The sequence below is a fragment of the Balaenoptera borealis genome, assembly GCF_965194805.1.
Source record: "Balaenoptera borealis genome assembly, chromosome: 6".
Taxonomy (NCBI): domain Eukaryota; kingdom Metazoa; phylum Chordata; class Mammalia; order Artiodactyla; family Balaenopteridae; genus Balaenoptera; species Balaenoptera borealis.
The window spans coordinates 18,940,231-18,955,416 of NC_138863.1; the positions used below are offsets into that span (position 1 = coordinate 18,940,231).

Sequence of the window (15,186 nt, forward strand, 5' to 3'; positions counted from 1 at the left end):
CGTGAGCCCAGGTTCAGTCCCTGGTCAGGGAACTAAGGTCCTGCAAGCCGCGTGGCACGGCCAAAAAATAAATAAATAAAACAAAATAACACAACTGGTAATTGGTTGGAGAGAGGAGAACAAGAGTAGGGGTGATGTAAATAAGAAATTATTTCTAATTTTTCAAAAAGGGAGTCAGCTGATATTGTTTAAAAATGAATAAATCAAGAAATTATAGAAACATTATGTAATGTTATGGAGGAAATCAGAAAAACTAAGTTTCAAAAAATGGTTAGAAAAAAAAAATGGTTAGAAATTGGAAGCAAAATTTGTGGAGCTTTAGGGCTGGAGAGTATTCTTTTATAACCTGTTATAATGTTTTCCACAGTGTTTGATCTTTTAACATGCGTACATATGTATTATTTTGATGAAAAGAAGGGGGAAAAAAGAGTTTAAATATAAACAGGCCCAATGCATAATTTTATTATTAAATGAACTTGAATGGTTGATTTAGGAATTAAACGTTTCCTGTGTCTGTTCATTTTTTAGGGCTTTTACCTTTGCAGTCATCATCTTTTTATGGTAGCAGAGCTGCATCCAAGGACTACTCTCCTGGCAGCACTAACCTAGACAGGTATGCATTGGTTATATGCCTTGTGAAGAACTTGAAGAGCTTTCTTCTTCAGAATATTAAATGATGGAATGGGCTGTGCATTGTGCTCTAAATGAATACCCTAATTTTAAATAACAAAATTGATGAGAATTATAGATTCATGACATTTTAGTTAGAAAGTACTCTAGAAATGTTTTAGTTCAAACTCTTATTTTTTATGTTTTTCAACACAAGAATAAACTGATGTATGGGAAGATTTGTACTGAGGCCACAGGTTGTGACTGGCAGTGTGATCAGATACTAGACTGGTGTATTTTCCATCGTTCCAAGTGATGACCATATGATCTGTCCTTTGCGGCATTTTAAAATTGCCTTTGTTGCCTGTGTATTTGTTAAGCTACCTACCAAAAGTTAAGGCATTTTCTTTAAAAAGCAAAAGTTTCACATTAGTGGGTATCTTTAACTGGAAAAGGCTAGTCAGAAATTTAATTGCTGATTCTAGAGATATAGATTAAATTTTTCGAGGTTTATCGGGTATGAATGTGTAAGGCAGCTGCTAAGCACTTGTCAAGAGGTGTGATCATGGAATGCTGCACAGAGGGGCAATGATAATGATAAAAAGTGAGGGTAATGATGTATAATAGATACGATGTGTAATGACCTATTAAGTCATATTTTGTTTTTTACTAGAATTTAATTCAAAGTGGTAAAGACATCTGGATTATTTGTATTAAATGATTAAGGCGAATTAAAGAATTTGATATTGTATATTTAGGTATATTCAGCCTTGGATGGTATCTGTCAAGCACTTCATGACAGCAGTGGTAACTAAGTTATTTGAATTTAAGGCAGAGGAAGCTTGACATATTTCTGCTTATTAGAAGAATCTTAAAGGAATCTAAGTTGAAAAGAAAAAGAACTAAATTTGGTTTTCAAGTGATTTATTAAATACAATACAAATTTCTTCTCAAAATAATAGAATGAGCATATTCATTGCACCTAGGAATGATTGAGGAAATAAAAATTTCTTTTAATGCAAAGCTGCATTCAAGGATAAGGTGAAAATTTCCAGATTGGTGAGCAAACTAATACTGAATAAAGGCTGAAGCCATAAAGCACTTACAAAACGCAGACTGGAGTCAATTATTTAGAGCTGGGTCTTCAAAACCAACATGAGGGGGCTTCCCTGGTGGCGCAGTGGTTGAGAGTCTGCTTGCCAATGCAGGGGGACACGGGTTCGAGCCCTGGTCTGGGAGGATCCCACATGCCGCGGAGCAACTGGGCCCGTGAGCCACAGTTACTGAGCCTGCGCGTCTGGAGCCTGTGCTCCGCAACGAGAGAGGCCGTGATAGTGAGAGGCCCGTGCACTGCGATGAAGAGTGGCCCCCGCTTGCCGCAACTGGAGAAAGCCCTCGCACAGAAACAAAGACCCAACACAGCCAAAAATAAATAAATAAATAAATAACTTTAAAAAAAAAAAAAAAAACCAACATGAGATTGGGAACTGAACATGACCCCAGACTAGAATTTGGTTTCTTTTTTTTTCTTTTTTTAAAATTTTTTATTTATTTAATTTATTTATTTTTGGCTGCGTTGAGTCTTCATTGCTGTGCGCGGGCTTTCTCTAGTTGTGTCGACGGGCTTCTTACTGCGGTGGCTTCTCTTGTTGTGGAGCACGGGCTCTAGGCACACAGGCTTCAGTAGTTGTGGTGTGTGGGATCAGTAGCTGTGGCTCGCGGGCCCTAGAGTGCAGGCTCAGTAGTTGTGGCGCCCGGGCTTAGTTGCTCTGCAGCATATGGGATCTTCCCGGACGAGGGCTCGAACCCATGTCCCCTGCATTGGCAGGCAGATTCTTAACCACTGCGCCACCAGGGAAGCCCTAGAATTTGGTTTCTTATATGAAGCTACATGAAGCTGGGTATCTAGAACTGTTCTCTGTGCTAGTAAACCAAGGCACAACACTTCTGTATAACTACCTGAGTTTGGAACCATAAATATGCTGCTTGCCTGATGCTCCCTAAACAGAGAGCAAATACCCAAAAATGGGAATTGCAATGATTGGCATCTGCTGAATTCTGAACCCCTGATATAAAGTCGTATGCAGGTTAGAGGTCCATACTGATACAGCTACTAAACACATCAAAAATGCATGATCATGGGATGTAGTACAGAGAGGAGATGGTAAATGTAAATGAAATTAAGAGAATTATGTTGGGCTCCTTGGTCTACCCTCCATGTCTTAATAGCCTTTTGGAAAAAAAAGAAAAAGACTAAGGAGAATAAAGGCAAGGAATTTGTCAAAGAAAGAAAGGATGAAAATGATGGCAGTCCACATTGAAATGCCTCAACAAATGCCAAACAGCCAATATATTTTTTTTAAATCCACATTGTAGAAGATGATGGGTAAAGAAATTTTAAAAGCTAAGAGAAAGAAAAATATCATCTATAAAAAGAAAACTGACATTAGCAACAATAGGAACAGAAGACACTGGAGTAATAATATCAAAGAATTCCGTATCCAGCTAAATTTTAATTCAAGAATTCAGACAGAACTTCCCTGGTGGTCCAGTGGTTAAGACTCCTTGCTTCCAACTACTGAAGCCCGCATGCCTAGAGCCCGTGCTCCTCAACAAGAGAAGCCACCGCAATGAGAAGCCGGTGCACCACAGCGAAGAGTAGCCCCTGCTCGCCACAACTAGAGAAAGCCTGCACGCAGCAGCGAAGACTCAAGGCAGCCAAAAATAAAATAAGTAAATTAATTAATTTAAAAAAAAAGACTCCGTGCTTCCAATGCAGGGGGCACAGGTTCAATCACTGGTCAGGGAAGTTCCACATGCTGCTCTGTGCAGCCAAAAAAAAAACCGACATGTTTATTAAATTCAAATGAAAACAACTTCTAAAAAATTGCTGTTTTTAGATATGCAAAGACAGAATTTATTTAGCAAGAAGAAAACTGAACAAAAGGAGTAGAAGTAAGAAAAATCAGTGAGCAAAAAAAATGTTAAGCATATTTAAAAATTAAATACCTTTAAAATTTATTCTTTTGTATAAGTAATAAGGGCGTATGGTAGAAACTTCAAAAGTTTCAGGGTGCGGGGCTTCCCTGGTGACGCAGTGGTTGAGAATCTGCCTGCCAATGCAGGGTACACGGGTTCGAGCCCTGGTCTGGGAAGATCCCACATGCCACGGAGCAACTGGGCCCGTGAGCCACAATTGCTGAGCCTGCGCGTCTGGAGCCTGTGCTCCGCGATAGTGAGAGGCCCGCGCACCGCGATGAAGAGTGGCCCCCGCTTGCCACAACTAGAGAAAGCCCTCGCACAGAAACGAAGACCCAACACAGCCATAAATAAATAAATTAATTAATTAATTAATTAATTAATTTAAAAAAATACTATTCAAAAAAAAAAAAAAAGTTTCAGGGTGCATACAGTGAAAAATAAATCTCTCCAAACTCCTGCTTGTTCATTTTCTTTCAAGAGGCAACTACTGTTACTAATGTTCTTCCGGGCTTGGCTTATTCTATGCATCTAAATACATTTTGATAGTTTTTATAAAATGATGATGATAGAATTAAAAACAAAAAAATTAATAAAATATTATACAATAAGAAATAAAGAGGTGGAGAAAAGAAAGTACAGGGAAATTAAAACATTTTAAGTTCGTTTTTTGTTTGAGAGGAGGCCACAGTTAACATAGACATATTAAAAAGTTAAAGATGACTTCCACTTCTGGCCAAGATGGAATAACAGGGACCAGATTACCCTCCTTCATGAAACAACTAAGAACCTGGACAAACTGTATGAAACAATGGATCTCAAGACATTGGACATGAGTCAGTGAAGGACAGTGATCCCTGAGAGATGGGAAACAAATTAAGCTTATGACTGCCTCAGCTTGCTTCCTAGTGAAAGTTTCCAGGTTGCTACACAAGGAGGGGGAACCATGCAGAGCCAGCCCTGTGCTCTTCCTGAGTTGAAGAAGTGGAGCTAGGAGTCCAGGGAGGCCAAGGGCAGCTAGAATTCAGAGAGCAGAGTACCAGAGGGGAAAGCTGCACACAGAAGGAATTGCAGAGATCTGCAGAGGGTCCCCTTGAGTATTCATTTTGAGTGCTGAGCAGCATATGCAGGTGAGGAAACTAGTCAAGGCCAGGGAAAGAACCACCCAAAAGGATCTAAGGGAATAATACTTGGAGTATACATAAAGCCAGGCATAGTTCCTGTTCCTAATAGCAGCAATTTGAATGCCTAAGAAAGGTCTCGCCTCATTAGTGAGGAAAAACTATCCCTAGACGAATTGCTGCTCTTTTCCCACATGACAAACCTTAAAAGCAAGATCGAAAAAGATCAAACTGTTTCCAGGTAACCTAACTACATCCCAGAACAAAATTTGAGCATGTTTATAGAAATAAAAAATACACAGCACCCCACAAGATAAAATTCACAATGTCTGACATCCGAGAAAATATTACTGAACTTACAAACAAACAGGAAAATACAACTCATAAGAAGAGAAAAATTAAAAAATACTCAGAAATGACACATATGATAGAATTAGTAGACAAAGATTTTGAGTTATTAACCTAAATCAGTAATGACATTAAATATAAATACACTAAATGTTTCAGTTAAAGAGAAAGACTGGATTTTAAAGGAAGAATAATAATCCATGTGCTGTTTAAAAGACAACTACAGTATAAAGATGGAGAAAGGTTGAAAGCAAAAGGATGAAAACAGATATACCTTTCATTGTCCAAACTACAATATGTAGGAGTACATAGTAAGAAATAAAACTGATAGAAAGCTAATAATAACTTTTAGGGTAGAGGAACGGGGTTGTGATTGGGAAGGGGTACTCGGAGGTTTTTGACATCAGTGGTTGTCTACGTATGTGTTTGCTTTATAAAAGTATTGTTAAGCTCCACACTTGATTTTTAATTAATAAACTTTTCTTTCTAGAGCAGTTTTAGGTTCACAGCAAAATTGAACAGAAAGTGCAAAGTGTGCCTAATACCCCCATCCTCCCTCACACACAAAACTTCCCTCACTATCAGCATCCTGTACCACAGTGTTACACATTTGATTTTTATATGCTTTTCTGTATTCTATTTCACAATTTTTTTTTATTTTTGAGTAAAAAACCAGATCGTGGCTAACAGATGGCCTAGGCAGACAATAAGTTGTTTGGGGACAATTGGTTTTTCCTTATAAAAAAGTAAATCATATTCCTGCTTTACAAGATGCAAAAAGTAAATGTCCAAACAGATTAAAGACCTGAGTAGGAGGGAAAACAAGATTTTAAACTTTTAAAAGAAAATATAGGAAAACATTTCTCTGACCTTACATTACAGAATGATTCCTTTTTTTTTTCATTTATTCATTTATTTTTGGCCACAATGGGTCTTCGTTGCTGTGTGTGGGCTTTCTCTAGTTGCGGCGAGCGGGGGCTACTCTTCGTTGCGGTGCGCAGGCTTCTCATTGCGGTGGCTTCTCTTGTTGCGGAGCATGGGCTTTAGGCGCGCGGGCTTCAGTAGTTGTGGCACGTGGGCTCAGTAGTTGTGGCTCGCAGGCTCAGTAGTTGTGGTGCACGGGCTTAGTTGCTCCGCAGCATGTGGGATCTTCCCAGACCAGGGCTCGAACCCGTGTTCCCTGCATTGGCAGGCGGATTGTTATCCACTGCGCCACCAGGGACGTCCCTACAGAATGATTCTTAAACAAGACACAGAAATTGAAACCGTAAAGAAAAGATTGATATGTTCAACTTTGGTAGTAATCAGGAAAATATAAAACAAAATAACAATGAGATCATGTTTCACTCATTAGAGTGATTATAATGTAATGGAGACAATGTAAAGAAAGGGAAATTCACTACTGCTGGAAATATAAATTGGTACAGCCTTTGTGGAAAACAGTCACTATCTAGGAAAACTTTAAATGAAAATACTCCTACCATTTTCACTGCTAAGCATATAAATTAGAGTAAGTTCTCAAGGAGATTGGGTAAGAATATTTGTTGTCTAATAGTGGGAAAAGTTCACTGCCTAAATGTTTTCAGGACTAGGTAAACTAATGTATGATAGTCATTAAGTGGATAAAAGTGAATAAAGAAGTAAAACTATATTTATGGCTTTTCTCAAGCCATTAACTTGGATTATTTTGATTATAGGTTATGTAGGTACAGTATTATGCCTTCAGCTCCCTATCAACAGATTTGCTGATTTACATTTGTGAAATTTTCTCCCAAGTGATCATTATTACTGATATTTCCTCAAATTTAGGATTTTTTTTCCCCTAGACCTTGACTTCTCTGAATCTACTAGGGGAAAAAAGTAACGTTCAAAATTGTTATGCTTCTTCATTTTTTCTTTTTTATAGGACGAATATTTCAAGCCAAACTCCCTCTGCCAAAAGAAGTTTGGGATTTCTTTCTCAGCCAGCTCCTCTTTCTGTTAAAAAACTGAGGTGTAACCAGGATTACACTGGCTGGAACAAACCAAGACTGCCCCTTTCCTCTCACCAACAGCAGCAACTGCAGGGGTAGGTAAATTCTTTTATTTTGCTTTCTTTTTATAAAGTGATTCAACTGAAGTATGTTTTACTTGGTATAAAAAAATGATTAAAGGAGTCATATTAATTTTAGTTCTCACATATTTGCTCACTTATTAAAGATTTATCACATCCATAAAATTCAGTCCATTATCTGGCCTCTAATTTTCAAACTTTGAAAAAATATATATATATAAAAACATTTGTCATAAAGCAGAAAGTGCATATTCTTAAGTCCCATACACGTCATCTCCTGAGATACTTCAACATTAATTTTATTTATATCCTTCCCAGCCCCTTCATGCTTATATTCTTATTAAACACACAAAAATGAGACCATGGTATAATAACTATAATAATAATAGCAGCTTTATCTAAAGTGTTTGTTACGTGCCAGAGACTGTGCTAAGCATTTAAATGAATTTTTTTCTTTAAATCTTCGCAGTAGCTCTCTGAGCTAGACGTATTAAAAATTCTGTTTTTATAGATGAAGTAACTGAGGATTAGAGAAGTTAATTAACTTACTTGAGGTGTTGTAGTACAGCAGTAGTAAATCTAGGCAGTTGGACTGCACTTGCATTTTTTTCCTTCCAATTTTATTGAGATATAATTGATGTACAACACTGTGTAAGTTTAAATTGTACAGCATAATGATTTGACTTACATACATCATGAAATGATTACCACAATAAGTTTAGTGACTATCCATCATCTTATATAGATATAAAACAAAAGAAAAAAATATTTTTTTAATTTAAGTGTAGTTGATTTATAATGTTGTGTTAATTTCTGCTATACAGCAAAGTGATTCAGTTATACATACATTGTTTTTCTTTAATATCTTTTCCATGGTGGTTTATCATAGGCTTTTTTTTTTTATTTATTTTTGGCTGTGTTGGGTCTTCGTTGCTGCATGCGGGCTTTCTCTAGTTGCAGTGAGCGGGGGGCTACTCTTCGTTGAGGTGCGCAGGCTTCTCATTGCAGTGGCTTCTCTTGATGTGGAGCATGGGCTCTAGGCGTGCGGGCTTCAGTAGTTGTGGCACACGGATTCAGTAGTTGTGGCTTGTGGGCTCTAGAGCCGCAGGCTCAGCAGTTGTGGCGCACGGGCTTAGTTGTTCCACGGCATGTGGGATCTTCCCAGACCAAGGCTCGAACCCATGTTCCCTGTGTTGGCAGGTGGATTCTTAATCACTGCGCCACCAGGGAAGCCCTATCATACTATCATAGGCTCTTGAATATAGTTGTCTGTGCTATACAGTAGGACCTTGTTGTTTATCCATTCTATATATAATAGCTTACATCTGCTAACCCCAATCTCCCACTCTTTCCCTCCCCCCAGCCCCCTCTCCCTTGGCAACCACCATTCTGTTATCTATGTCTGTGCTTCTGTTTCTGTTTCATAGATAGGTTCATTTGTGTCATATTTTAGATTCCTCATATAAGTGATATCATATGGTATTTGTCTTTCTCTTTCTGACTTACTTCAGTTAGTATGGTAATATCTAGTTGCATCCATGTTGCTGCATATGGCATTATTTCATTCCTTTTTATGGCTGAGTAATATTCCATTGTATATATATACCACATCTTCTTTATCCATTTATCTGTCGATGGACATTTAGGTTGTTTCCATGTCTTGCCTGTTGTGAATAGTGCTGCTATGAACATAGGGGTTCATGTATCTTTTTGAATTATAGTTTTGTCTGGATATATGCCCAGGATTGGGATTGCTGGATCATGTGGTAATTCTATTTTTAGTTTTCTGAGGAACCTCCATACTGTTTTTCACAGTGGCTGCACCAAATTACATTCCCACCAACAGTGTAGGAGAGTTCCCTAGAAAAATATTTTTTCCTTTCTCAAGAATCCTTGAGAACTCTTAGGATTTACTCTCTTAACAACTCTCCTATATAACATATAGCAGTGTTAATTATATTAATCATGTTGTACATTATATTCCTAGTAATTATTTATCTGATAACTGGAAGTTTGTACCTTTTCACCACATTCATCCAATTCCCCCTTTCCCTACTCCCCACGTCCAGTAACCACAAATCTGATCTCTTCTATGAGTTTGTTTATTTATTTGTTTTTGAAGTATAAGTGACCTACAACACTATGTTAGTACTGGTGCACAACATAGTGATTCAGTATTTCTGTACATTTCAAAATTATCACCATGTTCACTTGCATTCTTAATCACTATGCTATATTACTTCTCTGTTCCCTGATTTTTTTCTACCCCACATTAATTATGGGCATCCATCTTATTAGTACATAACCTTTAACCATGTTAGTGTGCATTTAGATTCCCCTTTTTTCCAATTATAATCCAGGCTAGAATGAACATTTTTATATACATGTGTTTTTAATATTTGTTAGAACTTTTCTATAGGGAAAATTCTTGGAAATAGAATTGTTAAGACTAAGAGAGGCACTTTGAAATTTTTGATTACTCTTACCACATTGCTTTCCCAAAACCTACCAGCTTGTTTGTTTTTAATCTCACTCAGATTACTGTTTTTCCCCAGCTTTCGGATTACCTTTTTACTTGAGTGACTGGTGTCTGCCAGTTTGGTTTATCCATAGTAGTTTATTTGCCTCATATTTTAGCAGAAAAAAACATAAAACTTGTAGTGAAAACATTTCACTTTCTTCGCTACTTACTATTCTTCTCTGAGCCTCTTCTTTTTTGCTTTGTCTTCTAAAGTGTTTACCTTCCAGTTTAATTCTTAATTTCCTTTCTTCTTCATTCTAAGTGTTCTGCCTCAAATTATTATCTTGCTGCTTCCTTACCAGACAACGTTTTTATATTAGTCTGTCCTATTTTGTGACCATTTTTCATCCACATCTTATTTCTATCTACCTTGATCTTACTTGGCTCATCTTCTTAGTGCCTCCTCCTATGTATTTTATAGTTTACTTTTGGTCTCTGTCATTCATATCCTTCTGAGTCCTTTGATATCCTTGAGTTACCCTTGGTGCTCCAGGCTCCCTCTCTACCTCCAGTGTTTCTTTAATTTCTGTATAGTACCTGTACCCAGCTTTCCTTTTTTCAGACTTCTTGCAGGAATTTGAGTGCAGTATTTCAAGTAGGCTTAAATACCCTGGACTAAGGACTCCGTAAAAAACAAACAAATAAACAAAAATACCGAGTAGAAAACTGCCAAGTCTAGAGGATAATGGAGGCTACCTAATTCCAGTATTCCTCACAAATCCCCCCCAAAACATAAAAAGTATTAGGATTTCAAAGAAAAACACATGTAACCTTTAGGATTCTAGGAGACAAAGAATACCATCACCTTTAAACTACTTTCTAAGTGGAGAAACAAAGCAGATTCTAGCAGTGTTCCTGTTTCCCACTGCTTTAAGCCTGTGGATGCTGAGAGTCAGGGACAAGAGGCTTAAGAGACTTCATGAAAAAAGAATATATAGGAGTAAAAGACTTAGATGAAGCACAGAAAAAAATCACTCTCAGAAAGAGAAATTCAAATACTAAGTTTCTAAATATTGAATATAGGTCTGGATCTTGATTGTTTGCAGCACTGGTTACAGGGAAGGGGCTTGAAAGTAAGTGGTATCAGAAGTCACAAAGAGTACTATTTAAAATGGACAGACTAGATAGTAAAAAAAAAAAAGCTTAAAAAACAAGGGTTATGAGAACTATAAAAAAGTACAAATACAGATATAACCACTTTAAAAAAAGTCTTTCTTAAAACCAAAAGAAATATTTCTAAAACACACCAAATAGATAAGTAAAATTATAACAACATGACAGCATTGAGTCCAAATGTAAGAATTACTCCAGATTGAAGAAAACTAAAGAGACATGAAAACTAAATGCATTATGTTATCCTGGACTGAATCTTGTGCTTAGGGAGAAAAAAATGCTGTGAAGAAACATTGGGTCAATTGACAAAATTGGATTAAAGAAAGTATATTAGATAAGAGTATTATGTTAGCATTAAATTTTATAATGCTCATAACTGTACTCTGGTTATATAAGAGAATGTTCTTGTTCTTTTGAAATATACCCTGAAGTATTTAGAGCTAAATGGGTATGATCTATGCAGCCTACTCTCAGATGGTTCAGGAAAAGTATATAGAGAGAGGTGTTAAATGATAAAGCACAGAGTACAAAAGGGTTAACAATTGGTGAATCTAGGTAAAGAATATTATTCTGTGCAACTTTTCTGAAAGTTTGAGAATATTTCCAAACAGAAGTTTTATTAAAATATGTACTTTGGAATAATGTTTGGCGGTACCCATTAAGCATATATATATTCTGGATAAGTCCCCAGTCCTTTTTAGCATTCATTTGAAAATGTATAATTTTCCTTGAGATGAAACTAAGTTGTAATAATGTTATACTGCATCAGCATCAACTGGGATCCTATTAGAAGTGCACGTTTTTTGCACCTTCCCTGTCCAGACCTACAGAATCAGAAACTCTGGAGTTGGGGCCCAGCAATATGTATTTTAACAAACCCTCCAGATGATTCTGATGCATGCTATAGTGGAGAAACCCTGCTCAAGTGAACATACTTCAGGAACGAACTGCTCTTGTCTTCAAAAGTACTATTTCTTTCATTTTCAGCTTCTCCAATTTGGGAAATACCTGCTATATGAATGCTATTTTACAGTCTCTGTTTTCACTCCAATCATTTGCAAATGACTTGCTCAAGCAAGGTATCCCATGGAAGAAAATTCCACTCAACGCACTTATCAGGTAACTGTTATGTACTTACTGAGTAACCTTTTTACCTTATTTATTATAGAATAATGGAGTATTAGACACTTAAAATTTTATGTGCCATTGTTAGCAGTCCTTAAAATATAATACCATCCAGTGTTTTGTAAAACCTGCTAAACTTGTCTCTTTTGTTTTACCAGGCGCTTTGCACACTTGCTTGTTAAAAAAGATATCTGTAATTCAGAGACGAAGAAAGATTTACTCAAGAAGGTTAAAAATGCCATTTCAGCTACAGCAGAGAGATTCTCTGGTTATATGCAGAATGTGAGTACTAATTGTTTTTATTTTTTCATTTTTTATTTTTTCTATTTCTTTTTTTTTTGAATTTTTGAATTTTATTTTATTTATTTTTTTATACAGCAGGTTCTTATTAGTCATCCATTTTATATACATCAGTGTATACACGTCAATCTCAATCTCCCAATTCATCACACCACCACCCCCACCCCCCACCACTTTCCCTCCTTGGTGTCCATACGTTTGTTCTCTACATCTGTGTCTCTATTTCTGCCCTGCAAACTGGTTCATCTGTACCATTTTTCTAGGTTCCATATATATGCGTTAATATACGATATTTGTTTTGCTCTTTCTGACTTACTTCACTCTGTATGACAGTCTCTAGGTCCATCCACGTCTCTACAAATGACCCAATTTCATTCCTTTTTATGGCTGAGTAATATTCCATTGTATATATGTACCGCATCTTCTTTATCCATTCGTCTGTCGATGGGCATTTAGGTTGCTTCCATGACCTGGCTATCGTAAATAGTGCTGCAATGAACACTGGGGTGCATGTGTCATTTTCAGTTATGGTTTTCTCTGGGTATATGCCCAGTGGTGGGATTGCTGGGTCGTATGGTAATTCTATTTTTAGTTTTTTAAGAAACCTCCATACTGTTCTCCATAGTGGCTGTATCAATTTACATTCCCACCAACAGTGCAAGAGGGTTCCCTTTTCTCCACACCCTCTCCAGCATTTGTTGTTTGTAGATTTTCTGATGCTGCCCATTCTAACTGGTGTGAGATGATACCTCATTGTAATTCTGATTTGCATTTCTCTAATAATTAGTGATATGAGCAGCTTTTCATGTGCTTCTTGGCCATCTGTATGTCTTCTTTGGAGAAATGTCTCTTTAGGTCTTCTGCCCATTTTTGGATTGGGTTGTTTGCTTTTTAATATTGAGCTGCATGAGCTGTTGATATATTTTGGAGATTAATCCTTTGTCCGTTGATTCGTTTGAAAATATTTTCTCCCATTCTGAGGGTTGTCTTTTCGTCTTGTTTATGGTTTCCTTTTTTGTGCAAAAGCTTTTAAGTTTCATTAGGTCAATTTGGTTATTTTTGTTTTTATTTCCATTACTCTAGGAGGTGGATCAAAAAAGATGTTGCTGTGATTTATGTCAAAGAGTGTTCTTCCTATGTTTTTCTCTAAGAGTTTTATAGTGTCCGGTCTTACATTTAGGTCTCTAATCCATTTTGAGTTTATTTTTGTGTATGGTGTTAGTGAGTGTTCTAATTTCATTCTTTTACATATAGCTGTCCAGTTTTCCCAGCACCACTTATTGAAGAGACTGTCTTTTCTCCATTGTATATCCTTGCCTCCTTTGTCATAAATAAGTTGACCATAGGTGCGTGGGTTTATCTCTGGGCTTTCTATCTTGTTCCATTGATCTATATTTTTGTTTTTGTGCCAGTACTATATTGTGTTGATTACTGTAGCTTTGTAGTATAGTCTGACGTCAGGGAGTCTGATTCCTCCAGCTACGTATTTTTCCCTCAAGACTGCTTTGGCTATTCGGGGTCTTTTGTGTCTCCATACAAATTTTAAGATTTTTTGTTCTAGTTCTGTAAAAAATGCCATTAGTAATTTGATAGGAATTGCATTGAATCTGTAGATTGTTTTGGGTAGTATAGTCATTTTCACAATATTGATTCTTCCAATCCAAGAACATGGTATATCTCTCCATCTGTTGGTATCATCTTTAATTTCTTTCACCAGTGTCTTATACTTTTCTACATACAGATCTTTTGTCTCCCTAGGTAGGTCTATTCGTAGGTTTTTTGTTTTTTTTTTAAATTTATTTATTTTATTTATTTATTTTTGGCTGTGTTGGGTCTTCGCTGCAGTGTGCGTGCTTCTTATTGCGGTGGCTTCTCTCGTTGTGGAGCACGGGCTCTAGGCACATGGGCTTCAGCAGTTGCAGCCTGCAGACTCAGTAGTTGTGGCTCACAGGCTCTAGAGCACAGGCTCAGTAGTTGTGGCGCACGGGCTTAGTTGCTCTGCCACATGTGGGATCTTCCCGGACCAGGGCTCGAACCCGTGTCCCCTGCATTGGCAGGCAGATTCTCAACGACTGCACCACCAGGGAAGCCCTATTCCTAGGTATTTTATTCTTTTTGTTGCAGTGGTAAATGGGAGTGTTTCCTTAATTTCTCTTTCAGATTTTTCATCATTAGTGTATAGGAATGCAAGAGATTTCTGTACATTAATTTTGTATCCTGCAGCTTTACCAAATTCACTGATTAGCTCTAGTAGTTTTCTGGTGGCATCTTTAGGATTCTCTAAATATAGTATCATGTCATCTGCAAACAGTGACAATTTTACTTCTTCTTTTCCAATTTGTATTCCTTTTATTTCTTTTTGTTCTCTGATTGCCGTGACTAGGACTTCCAAAACTATGTTGAATAATAGTGGTGAGAGTGGACATCCTTGTCTTGTTACTGATCTTAGAGGAAATGCTTTCAGTTTTTCACCATTGAGAATGATGTTTGCTGTGGGTTTGTCATATTTGGCCTTTATTATGTTGAGGTAGGTTCCCTCTATGCCCACTTTCTGGAGAGTTTTTATCATAAATGGGTGTTGAATTTTGTCAAAAGCTTTTTCTGCATCTATTGAGATGATCATATGGTTTTTCTTCTTCAATTTGTTAATATGCTGTATCACATTGATTGATTTGCGTATATTGAAGAATCCTTGCATCCCTGGGATAAATCCCACTTGATCATGGTGTATGATCCTTTTAATGTGTTGTTGGATTCTGTTTGCTGGTATTTTGTTGAGGATTTTTGCATCTATAATCATCAGTGATATTGGTCTGTAATTTTCTTTTTTGGTAGTATCTTTGTCTGGTTTTGGTATCAGAGTGATGGTGGCCTCATAGAATGAGTTTGGGAGTGTTCCTTCCTCTGCAATTTTTGGAAGAGTTTGAGAAGGATGGGTGTTAGCTCTTCTCTTAATGTTTGATAGAATTCACCTGTGAAGGCATCTGGTCCTGGACTTTTGTTTGTTGGAAGATTTT

General features: G+C 37.0%; 1 protein-coding gene across 11 annotated transcripts in view; it reads left to right on the forward strand.

The window, feature by feature from the left end:
• The window catches only part of USP37 (ubiquitin specific peptidase 37), a 93,168-nt gene that overhangs the window by 33,584 nt on the left and 44,398 nt on the right, over positions 1-15,186 (forward strand). For all 11 annotated transcript variants that reach the window (XM_082396554.1, XM_082396562.1, XM_082396553.1 and 8 more), the window contains 4 exons: positions 529-613; positions 6,964-7,125; positions 11,732-11,863; positions 12,028-12,151. In XM_082396554.1, coding sequence (XP_082252680.1) covers positions 529-613; positions 6,964-7,125; positions 11,732-11,863; positions 12,028-12,151 — 503 coding nt within the window. The remainder of the gene's footprint in view (positions 1-528; positions 614-6,963; positions 7,126-11,731; positions 11,864-12,027; positions 12,152-15,186) is intronic.